This window comes from Lissotriton vulgaris, chromosome 8 (genome assembly GCF_964263255.1).
Source record: "Lissotriton vulgaris chromosome 8, aLisVul1.2, whole genome shotgun sequence".
Taxonomy (NCBI): domain Eukaryota; kingdom Metazoa; phylum Chordata; class Amphibia; order Caudata; family Salamandridae; genus Lissotriton; species Lissotriton vulgaris.
Window position 1 is genome coordinate 1,420,278,520 of NC_141696.1, and position 20,421 is coordinate 1,420,298,940.

The window sequence follows — 20,421 nt, forward strand, 5'->3', positions numbered from 1 at the left end:
GGTCACAGAAGTCCAGACCTCCACCCCCCCCCCACAACTGGTCCTCAGGACATCGAAGGGGGAGCCTCACTGGCCCTGCAGAGACAAACTGTTTCTGGGCTCAGCTGCGGCCTTAGTTCATCAGGTGGCTTTCTTTCTAGCTGTCCATGGTGTTGCTGCCGTCATGGTCCAATTCTAGGGTCTAGCTCTCTTTCTCCCTTGTGCAAGAGTTTAACAGTGGGGATGGAAAGTTCTAGATATAGGGCACCCTTGGCCAATCTTAGGATACCATATCACCCTTCTATCCCATTCTCAACCCTTTATTATTATTATTATTATTATTATTATTATTTATTTTTATAAAGCGCGCAGTCACCCGGAGGTATCCCAGCGCTAAAGAACCCTAAAAAAACAGTAAATCCGAGGACCGGGGGCTAGGCGCAAGAAAGAAGGACGTAAAAACTAGGGAAAAAGATGTGTCTTTAACAGTTTCCTGAACCGCAGATATTGTGGTTCAAGACGTAGGTCATGAGGAAGAGAATTCCAAAGACGGGCAGCTTGTACCGAGAAGCGTCTTCCTCCTGAGCGGACCTTCCTAAATCTTGGGGTATTGATAAGGTTTTCCGCGTTAGAACGGAGGGATCTAGTGGCTCTGTAAGGGGTAATAAAATTGCTAAGGACTGGGGGGCCTTGGTTGTGCAAGGTTTTGTGGACAAGACACAAGGCCTTGAATTTGACTCTCTCCCTTATGGGGAGCCAATGAAGGAGTTTGAGAGCGGGTTTGGCCGATGATCTGGCCGGGGTGTTTGTGATAATCCGGGCAGCAGTGAGTCTTCTGCACAGCATGCCGGTGCAATCCAATCTGTTGAGATCATGTGGCCTATGTGTCATGTGGTATCTGTTCTACCCATAGCTCACATCACTACCAAAACTTCAAAGGGGAGAACATCCTGTGATGGCTCAAACGTCTGGGCTTCGTTCTTTGTTCAGTGGGCCTAGGCTGTCCCAACCCCGCTACAGTGTAGCAGCTAAATACCCTAAACATATTTTCCTCCTCACCCTTTCCTTCTCAGGGGTTTAGTGAAGCACTGAATTGTTCCCTTTGATTTGGGAGGCCTTTTCTCCCTCGGAGTAATTAACTTGGCCCAGCAGGGTGACAAAAGAAATACAATTCAGGATGACCAATAAGCTATATTTGTAGGTTCTTGGAACCTGCATATTCAAACTTGGTGTACAACTTTCATCCCAGTTTGATACCTCATTGGACTGTGTAGGCCTAAGTTGAGCCAAACTGCAATTTAAAGCAGATTTCCCTGTATGTGTATAGTACAGTGATACTGCATATAATCCCGTAAACCTTACTGACCTTTTTAGGAGTGCCCACTAATATTATTATAGGGCCTACCCCAGGTTAACATTCATCCCTGCAGAGTATTTTCTACGTCAGGTTCCACATGCACAATTACTGGGCTGCACATGATAGTAGACCCACAAGAGTAGCCCACACGTGTGCACATAAGCTCACATGTAACTTGCCCAGTGCCCCTTAAACTAGCTGTGTCACAGCAGCCTTATTTTAAAAGGCAAACAGAGATAAATGTAAATGCCCAGTATTTGTAAAGCGCAAACAATTACCTGAAGGTGTCAAGGCGCTGGGGGCCGTTAGGAAGATTAAGCGAGCTATTGCCCAGAGTCACATGGTGCTGGGCAGACCCCTGCCGCCAGAGCCAGGGATCGAACCGTGATTCCCAGCATCAAACGTCAGTCGCCCAGGCCGCTGCGCCACACCTCTTCCACAGAGATGGAAAACACATGCAGTCCAATTACCATGTTATTACATGTAGGTGAGACTGGAGGAGTGAGACTCGCCCACTGTAAAAGGCCAAACACCAGGTGATCGAAAAGCGAAACATCTAGGCGGACTAAATTGAAGGAAAAATTAATTAACACTCAGGTTCTCAAAACGTTACTCAATTAATGTAGGAAGGTGGATACCGACTATGGTTACCCCAGATTTTTTGCCTAGTGTTTAGCTGGTTTTTGACTTAGTTGGCCTGGGATCCTACTAATTAGGGCCCGTGCTATCTGCTCTCTCTGTAAAATGGACTCCATGTACTTTAGGTACATCTACAATTGGATATTGGGTCACCTTATGAGCCCCTGTACAGTGTACTATAGGTACCCAGGGCATAGGTGCACCCAAGGCCTACCAGGGGCTGCAGCATGTATTATGCCACCCCTGGCTGGCCACTCAAATTGACACAACTGGCTGATCACTCAGCTGGGGCAAGGTGGTGTAATCACCCCTTGCTTAGATATAGTATTCCTATATCTAACCCTATATCTAGACACATATATACCTATAAGTCACTCCTATGGCAGGCCTTAACAATCCTGGAGGCAGAGTGCTTGGTTTTATGTGAGATGGTGCACTAGCATGAGCTGATCCTGCCTGCAGCTTTCGGAACCAAGTCCTTATAGCTGTTCTAGGATATTGCCACACCATATAATCTTAAGTGCATTATGAACCTCGCGGTTAAATGCTAACTCTGGTTTGGCTTTATCAAAACATGTCGATTTGGAATACTACCCCCTCGCCAGTTCTGGCGACGGGGGTAGCATTCCACCCTTCTAGAGGGAGAAGACATGTTGTTCCTACTGAACCCGTTTAAAGTTAACCAGAGCCTCAGCATCCCAAAATGGATGCTGCTGCCACAGACACAAGTCTGACCTACTGCTGCTGGGAGTCCTTCCAGCGAGGGAGGCTTGGACAATAGGTTTCCTGTCTTGGGAGGTGCTAGTACCACCCCAGACAGGCTCTTGTGTATTAGGGCAGGGAGGGCTGAAAGAAAGGAGACACTGCCTGGGGCACACAAGGTGTCCCATGCATAGTCCAGTTCAAATCGGTGCTGGGGCACTCCAGCCCCAGCTCTGGTGCGAAACTGGACAAAGGGAAAGGGGTGTAAGCACCCCCTTCCCTGGTCCCACCCATAGAAGGGACCTAGTAGGTAATCCAGGCCCTAGAATTGGGAATATGGGTAGGAGCTGAGTCCCAAGACTTTAGATTATCCTGACTTAAACTCTGAAACAAAACTCTGGACCTTCGACGATCTACTTCGCAAGACGACGACTGAAGAATGACCACCCTGCACAAGCAGGCACCATCCAGCGATCAACGGCTTGCTTTGTCGACGCTCCCGCCGGAGCCCGAGCACAGAGCCCGACGAGAACCGGACTTCCAGACATTCAACAGCCCGATCCACAGTCCCAGCAGAGCTGAGACCTGTGGAGGCGACGAGAGACTTGGGACCGGCCACCTTGAAAAGTCTGCGACTTGCTAATTGTGCAGCACCCGAGGTACCCTCGAACCTGTGCATTGGGGATTGAGAAGCCCCAGCCCCGAGCATCATCTGCACCGAAGATCAGCCCTGCACACTCCACGAGTTCTGCGTGGGGCCCTTCTGCATTTTCCTGCTCGACGAGTCTGCCCGGTCACTTGCCCATTGGCTAGTGGCCATCTTGGCGATGAACCTTTGAATTTAAATCGCAGGTCTGGTTGCTCCAGACTGGCCCTTGCTTCCCTCAAAAGAAGCAGCCACTCAGACCTTGCTGGTCTGAGTAAGAAGCCAACTTCGTTTCCTTCGTGGGTTGCCTTTGCCAAGGCTTGTTGACTCCAATCCTGACGCCGATACCGCCGACAGCGAGAGCCTTCGTGGGACAGTCCGTGCCCGACTCCTGGTCGTCATCCACACCTCCTGGTCCATGTGGCAGCAGAGACCAGCTTCACGACAGAGCCTGATTGCTTCGCGACATCGCCTGGTTCCTTCCTGGTCACTGGCTAGTGACCCAGACTCTGTCCCCTCTGCTTTCAGGTCCCCTCCATCTTCGATCCACCCTTGGATCCGCCCGGACACTCTCCTGGTCGCCTGCAGCATCTTTCTTCCAGGCTCCATAGGATTCGACGACGAAACCAGACACACTTTGACACCTATGCACCCACTTCCTGTGGGTGAGTTAACGCGAGTACTCCAGTGCTCCTGTGGGTATTAACTATCCAACTGTCTAGGTTTCAAGTAACTTTCACTGAGTCCAGTCAGAAGTACCCTAAAAGAACTAGTTTCCATCTTTTACGTTCCCATTCATTCTCTATGGTAACCCGCATGTGTGTTTAGACACTGCACACGCATCCTGTGGGCCTCCTGCTTCCTAACTCTTGGTAGCTCAGCGTAGCCCCAGCGATTCCCTAGGCCCTAGGCCTATTCACTTACCGTGTAGTGGTCATTATACCACTATTTTAGTATATGGTTTAGCGTGCCCCTAGGGCCCTACTGTATTTTGTGCAACTTATTGTATTTTAATTGAATATCTTGTATTGTGCTTGTGCCTCTGGCCTCAAAGAGTTCAGAGGGTTTGTCTAGTAATAAATAACATATATTTTATATATATCCTGTGTGGTGTCCTTTCATTTGGTATTAAAGGGGTTACATATGGTAAAGCAACTGGCTTCACATGCCCTCTTGAGTTTAGCCTAAGACTGCTCTGTCCATGCTACCCCTAGGATAGCTGGTCATTAAGGGTGACTTTACAACCATCACCACAAGGGTTGTTTGGACTGGTGCAAGGTGCTCACTAGAATAGTGAACATCATATACCAAGCCAACTTCTCACAATTAAGATGCCCATAATAAAATCTACAAAAGAACATCTTTGAAAGGTCACTTTCAGGCTGACCCAAAGCAATGAAAGTCTGATGTGATAGTCAAAAACATCAAGAGATTAATCTATGGCAATCACTGCAGCTTTAAAACAACGATTTTCAAGTGGGCCAAAGGTTTTTGAAAGGTTATATTTTTTTTATTAACTTTCATTTTCCTATGCTTGCTATAGATAATCTGCCCATTGTATGTCTGAAAGAAAAAAAAAGCTATTTTCCTTTCGGTTAATAATCCAAGATAAAGTTGTTAAGTAATCACTAACGGTGTGCAACACATCTATTGATAATGACAATTATATTTGGGCTATTAAACAAAAATATGGCAGTGAAAAACATGAGTTTCAGAAGAATAGAAAGCTCATCCATTATTAACATTACTAATTTAGTGAATATATTATACTTTTGCCATTCATAGGCAAGGAAGAATAGTCTACATTTACACAAAATGTGAAAAGAGTATCATAAGGAAGATTTTGGATTCTTGCTCTTACCTGTGTCTGAGGAAGACAATGCTTTGCTGACAGGAGCACCAAGGGAAGGAAGGGACTGAACACACACATCCTTTTCGATCACCTTTACTTTTGGTGGGGTCTTTGTAGGTGAATCTAAGATTCCAAAAATAGACCATGTGGTGAACTTAATTATCAATAGAAAATATTTACAAACTTTTAATACCTCATTTTCTTTCCAACTGGCTAAACCAAAATTTGGGCTCTATAGGTCATTGTTATGTCTTTGGCCGGTCAGTAACCCCAACACTAAAGAGATGAAGTTAAAATATTGTCTCCAAAGCAGAAATACAACAGTGAGACGATCATACAGTATATAGAGTTTACTGAAGATCACAGATGCGGTCTGAAAACATCAATGGAAGTGGAAGGATATCAGCCACAATTAATTAAGCAAGGGATTAAGGTCTAGCAACAAGAGGTAGGTATACATTTTCCTAATCATTTCTCCTGCTAATTCTTTTTTTGGAACATCTTTTTATTTGCCACTTTAACAGAATGATATATAGTATTGACACCATCACAACTACATACAGTAATTATAATTACAATTACACAAATTTGCACATCATGAAGATCCATGCCGTCGATTATTCCAATGTGAACAACGTTATTCCATGGTACTACGTTCCTTGTCTGCAATGTTAGGAACTAGTACTAGAGGACCCGCACATGGTTTCCCTCTATAGATGTTCCATTTCCCCCATTTTTTGGGGCAGCCCCAGCTCATAGGTTATGGTTTTCACCACCATGCACCAGTCCAAATCTTTCTTCCATTCCATCAAGCGAGGAATGAAAGCTGGAGTGCTTCCAAATTGCAGTAAGAGCCGGCATACAGAGTTAATCCAGCAACAAATTTGTAGGTATAAACACATATTCAGTGACAGCAAATTCTGGATGTAATCTATATCATCAGATCACATAGGATTAAATTATATATTTAAAGAGTGAGGATGGCATTTGAAAAGATTGAACCAAATAATGAAAATTGGAAAACATGATTTCCCAGCTGCTCAACCTGAGTTTAGTTCCACATATTTACTCCCTTATTTGTAAAGCTCTTCTTTAAATTACTGCTCATCTTTATTTGCTTATTGTTTACAAAGGATGCTGCTCAAGTCCAAGAGCTGTAAAGATATACAATATTGCTTTTTGAAATGTATCCCCTTTCCTTTATAGGTCAGTTGTGAGAGCAGAACTTACATGATAATAATAGGTTAATAATCCAAGGATCCCCAACCGACCCCTGCCCCCACCACATCTTCAACAAGGCTGACTCCATCATCGCACCCCATCTCCAGGACATCATCAACGCCTCCTTCAACACCGCCACCTTCCCGGAAAGCTGGAAGCACGCCGAGCTCAGCGCCTTCCTGAAGAAACCAACAGCGGACCCCACCGACCTCAAGAACTTCCGTCCCATCTCGCTCCTCCCTTTTCCTGCCAAAATCATCGGGAAGACCGTCAACAGACAGCTTGCTGCCTTCCTCGAGACGAACGGATCCCTCGACCACTCGCAATCCGGCTTCCACGCCAACCACAGCACCGAGACCGCCCTCATCGAAGCCACTGACGACATCAGATCCCTGCTTGACAACGGGGAAACAGCGGCTCTCATCCTCCTGGACCTCTCCGCAGCGTTCGACACTGTCTGCCACCGCACCCTAGTGCAACGCCTCAGCAACATTGGAATCCAAGAGAAGGCACTGGAGTGGATCATCTCGTTCCTCGCCGGAAGAACCCAGAGAGTCCGCCTCCCCCCGTTCAGATCCAAGGCCACCGAAGTCATCTGAGGCGTACCACAGGGATCATCACTCGGCCCCACCGTGCTCAACGTCTTCATGAGCCCCCTCGCCGCCATCGCACGCAAACACAACCTCAACATCATCTCCTACGCCGACGACACACAGCTGATCCTCTCCCTCACCAACGACCCAGCCACCGCCAGAGCCAGCCTTCACGAAGGGATGAAAGACGTCGCCGAGTGGATGAAGAACAGCCGCCTGAAACTGAACTCGGACAAGACGGAAGTTCTCATCCTAGGATCGTCTCCCTCCGCCTGGGACGACTCCTGGTGGCCCCCTGCCCTGGGCACCACTCCCAAGCCAACGGACCACGCACATAACCTGGGCTTCATCCTTGATTCCTCCCTCTCGATGACCAGACAATTCAACGCCGTCTCATCATCGTGCTTTAACACCATGCGCATGCTCCGATGGATCCCCACCGAAACCAGGAAGACGGTCACCCAGGCGCTCGTTACCAGCAGACTGGACAACAGAAACACCCTCTACACCGGAACCACAGCCAAACTTCAGAAAAGACTCCAACGCATCCAGAACGCCTCCGCACGACTGGTCCTGGACATCCCCCGACACAGCCACATCTCTGGCCACCTGAGAGACCTGCACTGGCTCCACGTCAGCAAGAGGATCACGTTCAGACTCCTCACCCACGCACACAAGGCTCTCCACGACCTGGGCCCCAAGTACCTCAACAACCGCCTGACCTTCTACACGCCCACCTGCCAGCTACGGTCGACCGGCCTCGCCCTTGCCGCCGTTCCACGCATCCGCAGAGCCACAGCCGGTGGAAGATCCTTCTCCTACCTGGCAGCCAAGACATGGAACTCCCTCCCCGTCCACCTCCCGCTAACCCAGGACCAGCTCTCCTTCAGTAAGCAACTCAAGACCTGGCTCTTCGAGCAGTAACGTACCCCTCTCCCCCCCACAGCGCCTTGAGACCCTTACAGGTGAGTAGCGCGCTATACAAGTGTCATGCTTGATTGATTGATTGGATTGAGGTTTTTGAAGAACAAGTATTCATAAAATAGATAAATGAGATTACTCTATTACTCAGCTTAATCCAGATACACAGTACTCTTCCTATTTCATAGGCAACACAGGGTGAATAATACCACTGTGGCATAAAGTCATTTTGCTGAATACTACAATTCTGCACTTCCAATATAAACTTTGTGTGTGAACAGAACATGTTAAAAGTGGAATTCTGTGAAATAGCATTCATTCTTTAGCAAACCCGTTCCTGGGTGAATCTGTGGATCTTTCATTATTCCAGAAAAATAGGGCAAATGTTCCAGAAGAAAGGTTTTCAATCGGGTCACCCTTTTAGGCACTTAAGAGGGGATAAGGCTTATGAAAGCAATAGCACTTTAGACAGCTAATATGTGGCTACACAAACATCGTTTGGAAAAGTGTAGATTTGTACACAACATGTCTGAATTAAAAAAACAGTATTTCTTTTACATATTTACTGCTAACCTAAGTTCACAGCAGAAGTCCTCCCTTCTGGTCGCTGTTTGGTTTTTACAGCTGTTACAGTAGTGACGACAGTACCACAGGGCATCACCGTCCGATCTTTCTCCACTTTTGTAGCAGTAGGAGGGGCAGTAACTTGCCAGGACTTTAGCTCTGTGGGTTCTACATAGGAAAACTTGAATGAAGAAAAGCACATTTTAATAAAGAATTGGACAAACACTGCAGTACATTATAAAAAGCCAGTTTACTACTAATCACAGGGAATGGCTAAGCATTAAGCACAAAAAAACACAAAACCCCAATTGCTAATCCAGTAATTTAGCTTATTTTCTGTGACTTACTATACTATTGATAATGTGACGTAATGCATGTAGTGCACGCTACAGCCATGTTAATGTTGGATACCTAGGCTCAATGATTTGCGCTATCAGGCCAGGTAAATGTCAATTCAGACAACAAATGAGACGACCCAGAGATTGATTTCAATTGGATTCAACAAGAATTTCGTTTCTCATCTGCTGAGCATTTGTCCATGCCAGACAACAGGAAAGGAATGTCAGGATACTGCATGAAAAAGTGTGTAACACAAATTGGACACAAATTATTTGGGAAACATCCCAAAGGGAAGTGGCAAATACACCTCCTTGAAATTACATATAAAATGAATAATCTAGTGGAGAAAGTGATTATGAATATAAAGTGTTGCATACTTCAGAAGTGCTTGTAGTACCATTCTTACTGTAGTATGTTAACAGTTATTAGCTTAGTCAGTAATTAACTAGCAATCATCGCTGATAAGAAAAGGAGATACTTTGGTGTATAAACTAAAGAAAACATTTACAGTCATGACAATGCTGCAACACCGTTTGCACTATGGATCTTAACAGGTTACACATTGTATTGACATCGCCAGCGATGTCATAACATTTTGTGTTAAATGGATCACCCAATCTGCAGCATAAAATTGAGATGTTGTGCTGAATGGGCCATTACGCACCTGTATCCGATGTCCATTCTAGCTTGATATCAAGATCATTTGCTCTGCTATTCAAGGAAACATGCAGCCTGATTTAAGGGGGGTTGGAGGGGTTAGTAGAGGATCCATAAAAAAAGTGCTTGATCGAGCCATCCAATTTAGACCACGGTTCATAGGGGATGTCCTACTGATGGAGGAAACTCGGTCTACGTCATTGGGTCAATCAAAGCACGGTGTTAACACCATTAAACATGGTGACTGTTCAGCAGCTCCTTTCACAGTGAAAGATCAACCTTCCACGTTAGGTGGAGTTAGCACCAGCAAAGACCACTTTGTTATTTTTATGAAAAAATTAGTAGTGTTAACTAACACACTGAGAAACATCGTTGGCATGTGTAGGAGACTGTACATTATGTGACCATTGTCAATTTATCTCCATTTTGATGGTCCACTTCATGTGTCCACAGTAGATGGTGGAGATTTTACTATCCAATATGGCAGCTAGTGGACTTCTGACAGATTTCCCTGCAAAAATGATACTTCCCACAGCAACGACAGTCACTTCAGTGGAGTATTCTCCTGCCACAACGGCAAACAATTCCAAATGTGGCAGATTTTGCACTGCCAGCATGGAGGACGATGTAGTTCAGCAACACTGAAGTAAATATTATGTCAGTTTGTTGATAATTAAGCACAATAAAAATATTTACTCTTTATTGTATGCAGACAGCATTGCTCATTTGGACAGTAATAATACAAATAAAATAACTGCTCTTTTAATCCGCTCTTTTCTGATGTGGGATGTTTTTACCAAATTCGCAGAAAGGTGTGAATAACATACCTCTGCTGTTACAGTACCCGAGACAGGGTTATTGCTGCTTGGCCTGCTGCTCAGTGGAAAGCTTTGTTTTCCAGAGGGCTGTTTCTTGAACAGATCCAATGGGACAGCAGCCCAGGCATTGAAGGAACCTATATGAAACAAAATTAACTGAACTGGCTGCAACATTGTACAGATCAAAATTATGTCAAAAAGCAAGAAACAAAGAAGAAAGGAAAGCATTACAAAGGGACTATAAGGCCATGCACCAGGTGCAAGCCACCTAACTAATTACACAGAGAAATGCAAGGTACATTAATAACAATGGATGTCAGCTCTTCTTTTTCATTTACATGCAAGGCTAAATTAATAGGTACTCTTAGGGTGACCAAACATCGAAAAACAAAAACCAGGACATTTCACAAAAATAAAATGCAAGGCAGAAATATTGCATCAATCTAGGGGCAGAGAATGACTTCACTGACCGCATTCACCAACGAAGAAAACAGACAATGAGACACAAAGGAGAACTTAATGTAACTTTCACACAAATATTAAAGTTTATTAAATTGCCTTTGGTTGGGGTTCAGCGACTACCCTTTAGACCCGCAACATCTGCTAAATGTATTACAATTAGTCTAGATAGTTGTTGAAAACCAGGATAGTTCCGGTGAATCTGGGGCCCTTGCCCAAACTATACTCTCTGCAAGAGTTGTATTGTTTTAGGGAAGCAAACATGTCTGAAAAGCTTGCTGTTGAAGGTAAATACCACATAGCACTAAAACAAAATCTTTAATGGTCATGGATATGCCAAGAAGTGATGTGATGACTCTATGGTGTGAAGTTGACATATAGTTGTGAAATACTCCTGCAACAAATATATATCAGTCGAAACGCATTGGTGGTGTGATTAAATATTTTGAACAATTTCTTTGGTGATAAAAAATAAACATATATACATACACACGCTTGTACTAAATGCTAAATTCAGTGTCATCAGTTCAGTGCACTGTATTACCACACTGAAGAAAAGTTACTTACCTGAGGAAACTATCTTTCTGGTAGATTATCTACCTGCAGAATCCTCACCTGTAGAATAACCGCAGGCATCAGACTGGAACCGAAAACTTCAAAGTTGCCAGTAGTGGGCGCTGGCTCCCTATCAATGCTGGTAGTGACGTCGGATAACTTCAACAAACTCATATAGCTCTGACCCCGCTGCAACAAAGACAGTTTTCAACTATTTATTTCCCCAGCATTCGAGGCGAGTAGATGGAATGGCGTCAATTTTGAGTCATGCAGCAGCAAACTTAAAGGGGGACGTTAATACACTTTCACTATAACACACTGATCAAACGGGGAGGTGGGCGGGATGGATGAGGAATCTGAAGGTAGACAGAGTATCCACCACAAATACTGTATTTGCAGATACGCAAATTTTTCTTCTGATTGATACTAGGACCTGTAGATCCCTACAATATAATTCCGAGCAGAACCCTTCTATGGAGGAGGATTGATGGATGTTTAAATAAAGAAGCCATGCAACACACATCTGTCGAAGTGGCCATCTCAATGCACTTTGGAATCCAGGCAGTAATGCTTATCAAACGTGTGTAGGGATGCCCACGTAGCTGCCTTGCAGATCTCTATGACTAGAACTCCTTAGGCAAGGCATGATGATTTTGGCAGAATGGGCCTCTATTCCTTCCAGTTCTTGCTTTCTTGGGCAAAGCATAGCAAGTTCTGATGCACAAAATGATCCATCTGGACAGCGTCCACTTCAGGACCACTTTGGCTTTCTTGGAACCACAGTATCCAATGACGAGCTGGCCAGTCACATGTCTTTGGTGTGGACTAGGTAGAAGCGGACTGCCTAGTATTCAACCCATGAAACTGCTCAACCTCATTTGTATTGTGGGGCAGGAGGAAAAAGGTTGGTAGGGTGGTGGCCTGGCCTAGAAGGAAGGGAGTCACCACTTTCTATGGAAAGCAGCTCTAGTTCGCAACACCAACTTATCAGGGAAAAAGGAAGCGAACCACGGGTCGGAGCTCAAAGCCTGCAACTCACTGACCCAACTAGTCAAGGGGATCAAAAACAGTTTTGATTGTTTACAAGTGCAACTGGCAACTGTGAAGGGGCACACAAGATTAAAGTCCCATTGGGGTTATAACAAAAGGAGATGGTGGAATTCTAAAGTTATGACCACTTCAAGTAGCCCACCTTAGGGGTTGTACTAGCCTCGAGCACGCCTCCTGACTAGCTTATTTTCCAGCCAGCCATGGTGCAAAATAGGCCTGGGGTATGGGGTGGCATTTTCTCTGTCTGGGGAAGCCTTGGGTTGCATCTAAAGCGGCAAAGGTCTTGGAGGCCTCCTGTCTTTATATGCCGGTCACTTAGCCATCCAGCTTGGAGGGTGTGACACCACCTCCGGAAACAGCAGGCATATTTCTGCCCTCAAAGGGTGCAGACTCTCACCAGCAGGGGGTCAGAAATCGGTCTGTAGTGGCAGGGTGATCTACACCAGTCAGACAGAAAACAGATAGTCAGTAGGTTTTCAGGGGGCACCTCTAAGGAACCCTCTGGGTGCATGCATTACTAAATCCATCATTGGAATCAGTGTGGGCTTATTAATAAGATATGTGATACCAAACATCTCTAGTTTGAGTGAAGTCATCATGTTGCTGGGGAACTCTTTAAACATCAGTGTCCAGAACATGCACTTAAAATGTCTTCCCTGTGCACTTGTTAAATCCAAGAATTGACTTCGACATCACAGGAGTATATCTGCTCAAGCAGATATGTCCCTACTTGTAGTACAGTCGAATCTGCGTTATGGCTGTAAGGCATGCTGTAGGGGTGACTTACCTATGCTGCATGCAGTTTCTGCAGGCATGGCACACAGGAAGTGTGCCATGTTGAGTCTTCCCGTTTCTCTGCACCATAGCATGCAGCCTGCAATGGCAGTTGGCATATTGGTGCGGAGAGGTCTCTTATGGTGGCATAATACATGCTGGAGCCCTTAGAGACCATCTTTAGCCTCCTTGCCCTAGGTACCAGTGGTGACATTTACTAGGGACTTACCAGGTGTGCTAAAGGTATTGCCAATTGGGGGAACAATTGTACAGTTTTAGAGAAAGATTTGGCATTGGGGACCTGGATAGCAGTAGCCCAGTGCACTTGCGTCAAAACTGCATCAGATACCAGGCAAATTGTGGGGGTGACCATGTCAAAAATGTGCCCTTTACTACAATGACGTTATTCTTACTAGCCAGAGTTGGGAGTCCAGCACCACAGCTGCTTTGTTGACCACTAAAGGGAAGGACAGCACCTCCAGGGTAGGGGGCCCAAAAGGAAATTCCATCTCTAGGGAATTGTCTAATCCACTGGCCAATGACAGGCCTAACAATTCAAGAAGCTGCTCTCCTACCGCATCTTCCCCATAAGCGCAGGGATTGAGAGGGCTGGGATCTGTACCAAAGAGGTCATCTATTCTCTCCCTGTAGTCTTCTTCTAGAAGTCAGCCGAATGGTGCCAGTGGCCGTGTAAAGGCCAGAAGCACAGTCATCCGATAAGGTGCCATTTGCCCCGTGAGCACGCTAGCTTTCGTTGTGGTGCTAGAAAAGATCTTTAACATGGTATTCAGAAACACAGCTGACACAGTGTGTGTTGGAGTTTTACTGAGGAGTCTCTTGAGGGGAAATCTGTGGGCACCAGAACTACACCTAATGTCATCACTAATTTTCAGTGTGTTGAGAGGGAGATGGGCTGCCACTAAGAAGAATAGCCACTGGTTAAAGGGTGGTACTTTAAAGAATATTGAATGGATTGAAGATGTTAAGGGAAAAATTGCTTTGCATCAAGGGAAGTATAAGGAAAGGTTTGCTAACAACATTGTGTGAAAAATATCTTGTTGTCTGTGGGCGATAAAGTGTGGATCAAAAAACCTAGGTTTCATGTCAAAGGTAAGTATTTTTTTGCTTTTTTTGGACCATTGGGTATCACAAAGGTGAAGTTAAATGTGTTGTGGGTACATACTGGGAAATGGTGGAGCACGTCCGGACTGGTGAGGGTGAGAGAGACAAATGGAAATGAGGTGATGGACAAAAAGAAGGGTAGTGGAGTTGATGTAGAACATGGATGTAATATCTAAGACAACACCTGAAGTGATGGAGTTGTTAGACCACACAGAGCTATGTGTGCTCCTGTGTGGATGAAAGATTGTAAGAAATAGTGCTTCAGCTCTACCTTTTGGAAGTTAATGTTAACGAGCAAATTTCCTATCAGGGATGGAGAAGATTAAACATTTTAAATATATTTAGCAAATCTTTTGTAATCCTTTTGTTATGCTTCATAATTTATTTTGTTTTTCATTGCACCTAATGACATTTTAGTTCTTTTTATTTGAAGTATAAACTTCCATTCTGTGCGGTATCCTTTTTGTGGGAAAAGGGATGTGTTGTGTTTTAACTTTCTTGGCTGCCAACTCAGTGTAAGTGGACTGTTCTGAAGTCATGTAGTACTGAGCGGCATGTAATGAGTGGGGCAATTAGAGGTGGCTGAGGAGTGGGAAGGACCTGTTTGGTGGTGTTCCAGATTGTACCAATAAATCCACTTCTGCATCAATTGGAGCTTGCATTGGATCTTTACTGGTGTAGGACACAGCAAACAACAAGACACTTAAGGTATTGGTTTGCCTTGTAGTGATTCACTAAATGCCACAGACCTCACTGGCCAGCAAAGTGACAAGGCAGACGTGGTGGAGTCCTGTGTCTGTTTTAGCTGCTGGCCCTTATATTTCTATTTATGTGGTCACTGGTGGGCTGGCGACAGAAGAACAAGACGATTGCTCCCATTAAATCCTGCTCTCAAGGTTAGTGCAACCTGACAAGAAGTTATTTAACTGCTCTCTAGTGGACACATGCGCCACAGTGGTAAGCTGACAACATGAAATGCGTGAGCTCTCCGTATTAACCCTGTCAGACACTGGGCTGGCACGTTCTGTACTCACTCAAGAATTTCCAGTGTGTCTACAGGAAAATCAAGACCATTGACTTAATCCAAATGTAAAGTCAAAAGAACTAATTTCACAGACACCTTGGTCTAAATGGCTGAGACTATACATTGCAATTTGGGATGGAAGAATCAGGAACTGATGATTGAATTTCTAAAATGTACGGACAGTATATTCTAAAGGAGGAAGGCAAGATCAGTGATCAAGGATAATGATGAGAAAAAATTATGATAGAAAACAGGAATATATTCATCTAGCCAAAGTTGTGACACAGTTGTAGCCCCAGTGTTGGATTTAAGGTGCTGTTTGAATAGAGAATAAGGATAGCGACTAGGAGGACTACAGCTGAAAATAGTAAAGTTCGTATGACCTTCCTAGAAACATTCTGTTGGGGCGTATAGGGTGATAAGTGAAATATGAAGGCTTGTATTTGTGATAAATGCTGGACTGCCTAATACTACACATAGGGACACTTAGTATGGGCATAAACAGAGGAACAAATGTCTGCAACAAAAGAGGGAAGCCTGGGAGTTATTAATTCTCCAAATGACTAAAGGTGCATTAAAAAAAAAGCAGAGCAAAGTACTGATTATTAGGGCGGTGAGGAGCAGTAAGGATAACGAGGAAAGTCCATTAAACTATACAAAAGCAAAAATGGTGAAGCCAAACTGTGAGGGGGGTGGGGGTGAAATGAGATAGCTATGCCATGACTGCAACATGTAAAACATGGCCCTAAAGATACATTTACTTCGTTTTGGTACAAGATTTCTAGTGAATACACAATTTATGTGCAAATTCTTCACCAAATGAATTTTATTTCCAGTATTCAGACAGGTCCAAAAAGCTTTTCCCTTCTGCAGAAGTGCTCAGCATCTCCAGGCAGTGGCATGCAGTTCCAACAACAACTCCACTTCTGGACATGATAACACTAGAGTATATTTGGGTGCCAACAAGTGTGCTGTTGTCAGTTCTTGAACATTTCCCATACCACGAGACGTGCGTAGTGGAACTGAGAGCACACCAATACATAATATGGATCTGGCATGGCCCTAACACCCTAAGGGAAGTAGGTGGTCAGTGTGGAATCTGTAAAAAGATTATGTATTCACCAGAAGAATTGTTATCATAGGTAAAAGTAACTATCTTCTAATGGATACATCTTCCCACAGGTTTCTCACCTTATGAATAAGCCCCAAAACAATTTCTCGCTGGTAGGTTGGATGGAATAGTGCCAGTCATGTGAGGTAGTAGTGCAAGGCAAATGTATGCAAAGATGACCATGTAGCCACCCTGCAGTTGTCAAGAACGGAGATGCTGCAGTAGAGAGGTGCGGAGGAAGCCAACACAAATGCCCTCCCCCCCAAAGGTCTTTCTTGGCCTGTGTGAAGCAGATCTTGATCCAGACGACCACGATGTGTCCTTGAAGCCCTTCTTAGCTCGGAGAAAGCCCTCAAATATCTGATCATTCGCTCTGTCATGGGAAGTGAGGTAGCTATAGTACGGTACTGAAGGCCTATAGTTAAAGCTATGCAGATGCTCCTCTTCCTCCTTGGTTGGATGTGGGGGAGGAAAGAAGCATTAAGAGTAATTAGACTGGTCCATATGAAATGCAGAAATCACCTTTGGTAAGAAAGACGGAAAACAGAAAGGTGGATGAACCTACATGTTGAAGTTATAGCAAGCAACAAAACTGTCTTCAGGGTACAAAGGTGAACCGGACAACTCTGTATCGACTAGAACAGAGTAGTAAAAAAGATCCAGAGCCCACTGGGGAGCAATAAAAGTAATGTGAGAAAGTTAGGAAAGCAAATCTTTTAGAAAATGCACCACAATTCACAAGATAAACATGGTAGGTTGACCAGGCAGACAGGACAATCGGATAGCCCTGAACTATAGCCACTGCCAGACCCTGCTCCCCAGGAAGCACTACAAATTGCAAAAACTTCAGGAAAGTGAGATCTGTAGTGCTGAATGCCTTCTGACTCACAGCACTGAACTAACGTACTCCAGCAAGATTTGGTACTGGGCTTCCTGGCTACAAAGAAGACATTTGTGCCTTCATCTGGAAAACAAAATGGAACCTAGTTGGCACTGCCCAGTTTGCATGTGTGCAGCTATAGCATTAAGAGACAAGAGGGCATTGGGTGGCAACCATTAGGCATACCAAATCTTCCTGCCCTCTGTGAGCTGTGTTCAATCCTTCTGCAGCACTTTATCAGAAGCGGGATTGGTAGAAAAGCATACAACAGGCACTGAGACCAGTCGAACAAGATGGAATTTTCCCAGGGAACCTTTCAGAAAGAAATGCATGGAACAATGCTTAGGAGGCTTTCTGCTCTGGGCTGTGGCAATCTACAAATGGAAACCCCAGTCTAGACAACATCACTGTGGAGTTCAGATCAAGGCAACCGTTGTGTTGTTCTGTTTTTGAAGAGCTCCAGGGAGGAGTCTGCTTCTCCATAAACAGACGTTAACAAACGAAGGGGATGTCTGCGAGTACTGCTTGGACCACTCTGTCTCTGGAGAATCCAGAGGAAAGCGTCCAAGCAGGCTTATTTTGCATAATAGCTGATCCCACACATTAAGCAACAGTGTTCAGAGAGTCCAGTCTGCACTACAAGATCTGTCTGCATAATTTCAAACTGTCATTAACCAAGTCTGTAAACTGCATGGTTGTATGAGGTCTGGTAAGTGGAACAACATATGCCAAGTCCCACAAGGTATGAACATATTGATCAAGAGGGCAGGTAGGAAAAGTGTGAGGTTATTGCTACTAGAATCAAAGACTTCACAGCCATAGGATCAATTTTCTTTTACTCCTTATCAGGAGGTGCCACAGGGCAGGCATTTGGATTCAGGGATACGTTTGGACGACCAGACGTTCAGGTGGACGGTGAAAGAACAAACCATGTGGATCACCAAGAGGAGACCGGTGACGTTCGGCAATCTCTATGCGAATACAATGTCAAAAATAGTTTCTCCAATGCAGCCATGACAGGATGCAAAGGGCATCATTAGACAGAAACAAGAGCTCGCTAAGCTACTGAGGAGGAGTGTTAATATTTCAGAGTGTTAGACTTGGTCTTCAGAGAGGACACCAACCAAAGCGTTAGCTGCTGTATGTATTTCAGTTGTAAACAGAGAAACCTCCACTAAAGCAGGGCACGAGAGGTAAATAATTGTGTGGTTAAGTGTCCAGGCTACTGAAGGTATCAGCCTTCGAACTATCATACTGTGCACAGCCATAATCTTGATCAGGCATTGTGAGGGCTTTGTAGGCTGTCTGAGCTGAAACTGCCCTCATACCAGGCCCTAGGGAGTATACTCCACTTTCATCACAGTGACATCTTCTTGCAACATATATGGTATCAAGGGCGTGCCATGCTCAACTCTGAGGAGGTGATCTGCCTGTGGGTAAAAGAGTTCACTTAGGTATCTCTTAGCGCAACTTTAGTAGAAACAACTTGGCCTACTGTTCGCCTTTGTATGCATGGAGCCCCTAGAATCGCAGGCGGCATCGCTGTGCTCCGGTCTGAGGTACCACATGCAGTTGTTATGCGGACGCAAAAGGGGCATCTTCATGAGGCATCTGCAACCCGGCTTGAAACCTGAAAGCTTTATGATACATTTGACTTGATTGCTGTCTAATGCAGAAGAATTTTCTCAGGGAGCCACACGGAGAGCTTCCAAGCCACATCAATGAGGCACATAAAAACAGGAACCGATGCCAGCCAGATGCTTAGTGCTTGATATACTTCACTGTTGTCCTGTCGGGAGGTTTAGTAGCGGCAGAATCGCAAGGCACCACCTGACAGCACTAGACAGCAATCACTAGACAAAAGCTTCAATGGGCCAGTCTGAAGCCTGGAAGGATAAGATTTAAGGTAAAGAATCTACGGGAAGATGTACTGTAGCTGGGATCTAGAAGCTTCAACTAAGGCTGCTGCTACCAATGAAGACATCTCTCAGTAAACAGGACCCAGGTAATCAGACCATGTTGTTATGTTGGTAGTAAATATATTGCACTAAACCGGCTGTATGATACGAAGTAGAATGCCTCGTCAGGAGCAGCTTCCTCTCTGATCAGTTAAAAAATGGCAGCACGTCCACACATTAGAAAGATGTGATTCCCTGTAAACAAAGGATAGACTGCATGCATGGGTGCAGAATTCTTAACATACTGACAAGTCAGTCCACTAATGTAAAGGCTAGGAGGAAGATAGTTTAGGGCTATAGTTGGATATACAGACCCACCAACTTCTGCCACCCAAACTTGCCATCCATTATCTAAACACTCCGAGAACTTCAAGAAAGAGAAGATGAACACGCGTAACCACAGTGAATAACATTTATATATATGAACAAAAATCCTTTACTTTCACACTGAAAGGTTTAAACCCACATCTCAACTCACAAACAGGCTTCATATAGTGTCAGAACAGTAACTGTAGCAAAGAATTTCAACCTTTTTCAATGGGTCAAATATTTTTTGTGCATCATTCACTAGCTTTCAAAGTTTTAAACAAAACAACTCTTCCTCAATCGGCATAGAAGGATTAGGACAAACATCCTACAGATGACCGCTTTCAATGTCAAAAAATGAATTATCCTCTACAAATAAAACATGCAGGTATGCACAACTGCTGGAGTAGTCCCTGGAAATAAACAGAATGCGCGACTTGAGAAGAAGGTCTTTCTGACCAGAACAAATTAATTGACTTTAAAAGAATAGTCCCAGTTAATCACTGTACCTCATTATACAACTGTCTACAGCTCAGAACACGGATGCAAAAGTAAGGCACTTACTCTCAGAGGATTTCCCAGCTTCTAAGATCTGCAGATGCAACTCCTTCGATTTAACATTCAAGTCGCTGCAGGGCAGATAAAAACATTGGTTTAATTTTCTGAGCAAACATAAAAAAATCTACAAATTCCTGCCATTTTGTTGCAAAGATTACCAATCCAACAGCATATTTGGGGGCTGTTTTGGTTCCTTAAATTGAAGGTAGAGAGCACTGAAATGTGCACACAAATTCTAAACTTGCAATGTCAATATGTTTGCATCCTAGGTCCCCCTTTCGAATAGAGAGAACCACTTTTCTGCTTTGCAAGAACAACAAAGATGGGTGAGCTTGA

The 20,421-nt window shown here is 44.6% G+C and overlaps 1 protein-coding gene across 1 annotated transcript in view; it reads right to left on the bottom strand.

Annotated features, from left to right (window-relative positions):
- The window catches only part of C2CD2 (C2 calcium dependent domain containing 2), a 417,550-nt gene that overhangs the window by 89,804 nt on the left and 307,325 nt on the right, over positions 1 to 20,421 (bottom strand). The window contains exons 8-11 of the mRNA XM_086935444.1: positions 20,092 to 20,156; positions 10,298 to 10,425; positions 8,484 to 8,655; positions 5,185 to 5,298 (exon numbers count right to left, since the gene is read on the bottom strand). Coding sequence (XP_086791570.1) covers positions 5,185 to 5,298; positions 8,484 to 8,655; positions 10,298 to 10,425; positions 20,092 to 20,156 — 479 coding nt within the window. The remainder of the gene's footprint in view (positions 1 to 5,184; positions 5,299 to 8,483; positions 8,656 to 10,297; positions 10,426 to 20,091; positions 20,157 to 20,421) is intronic.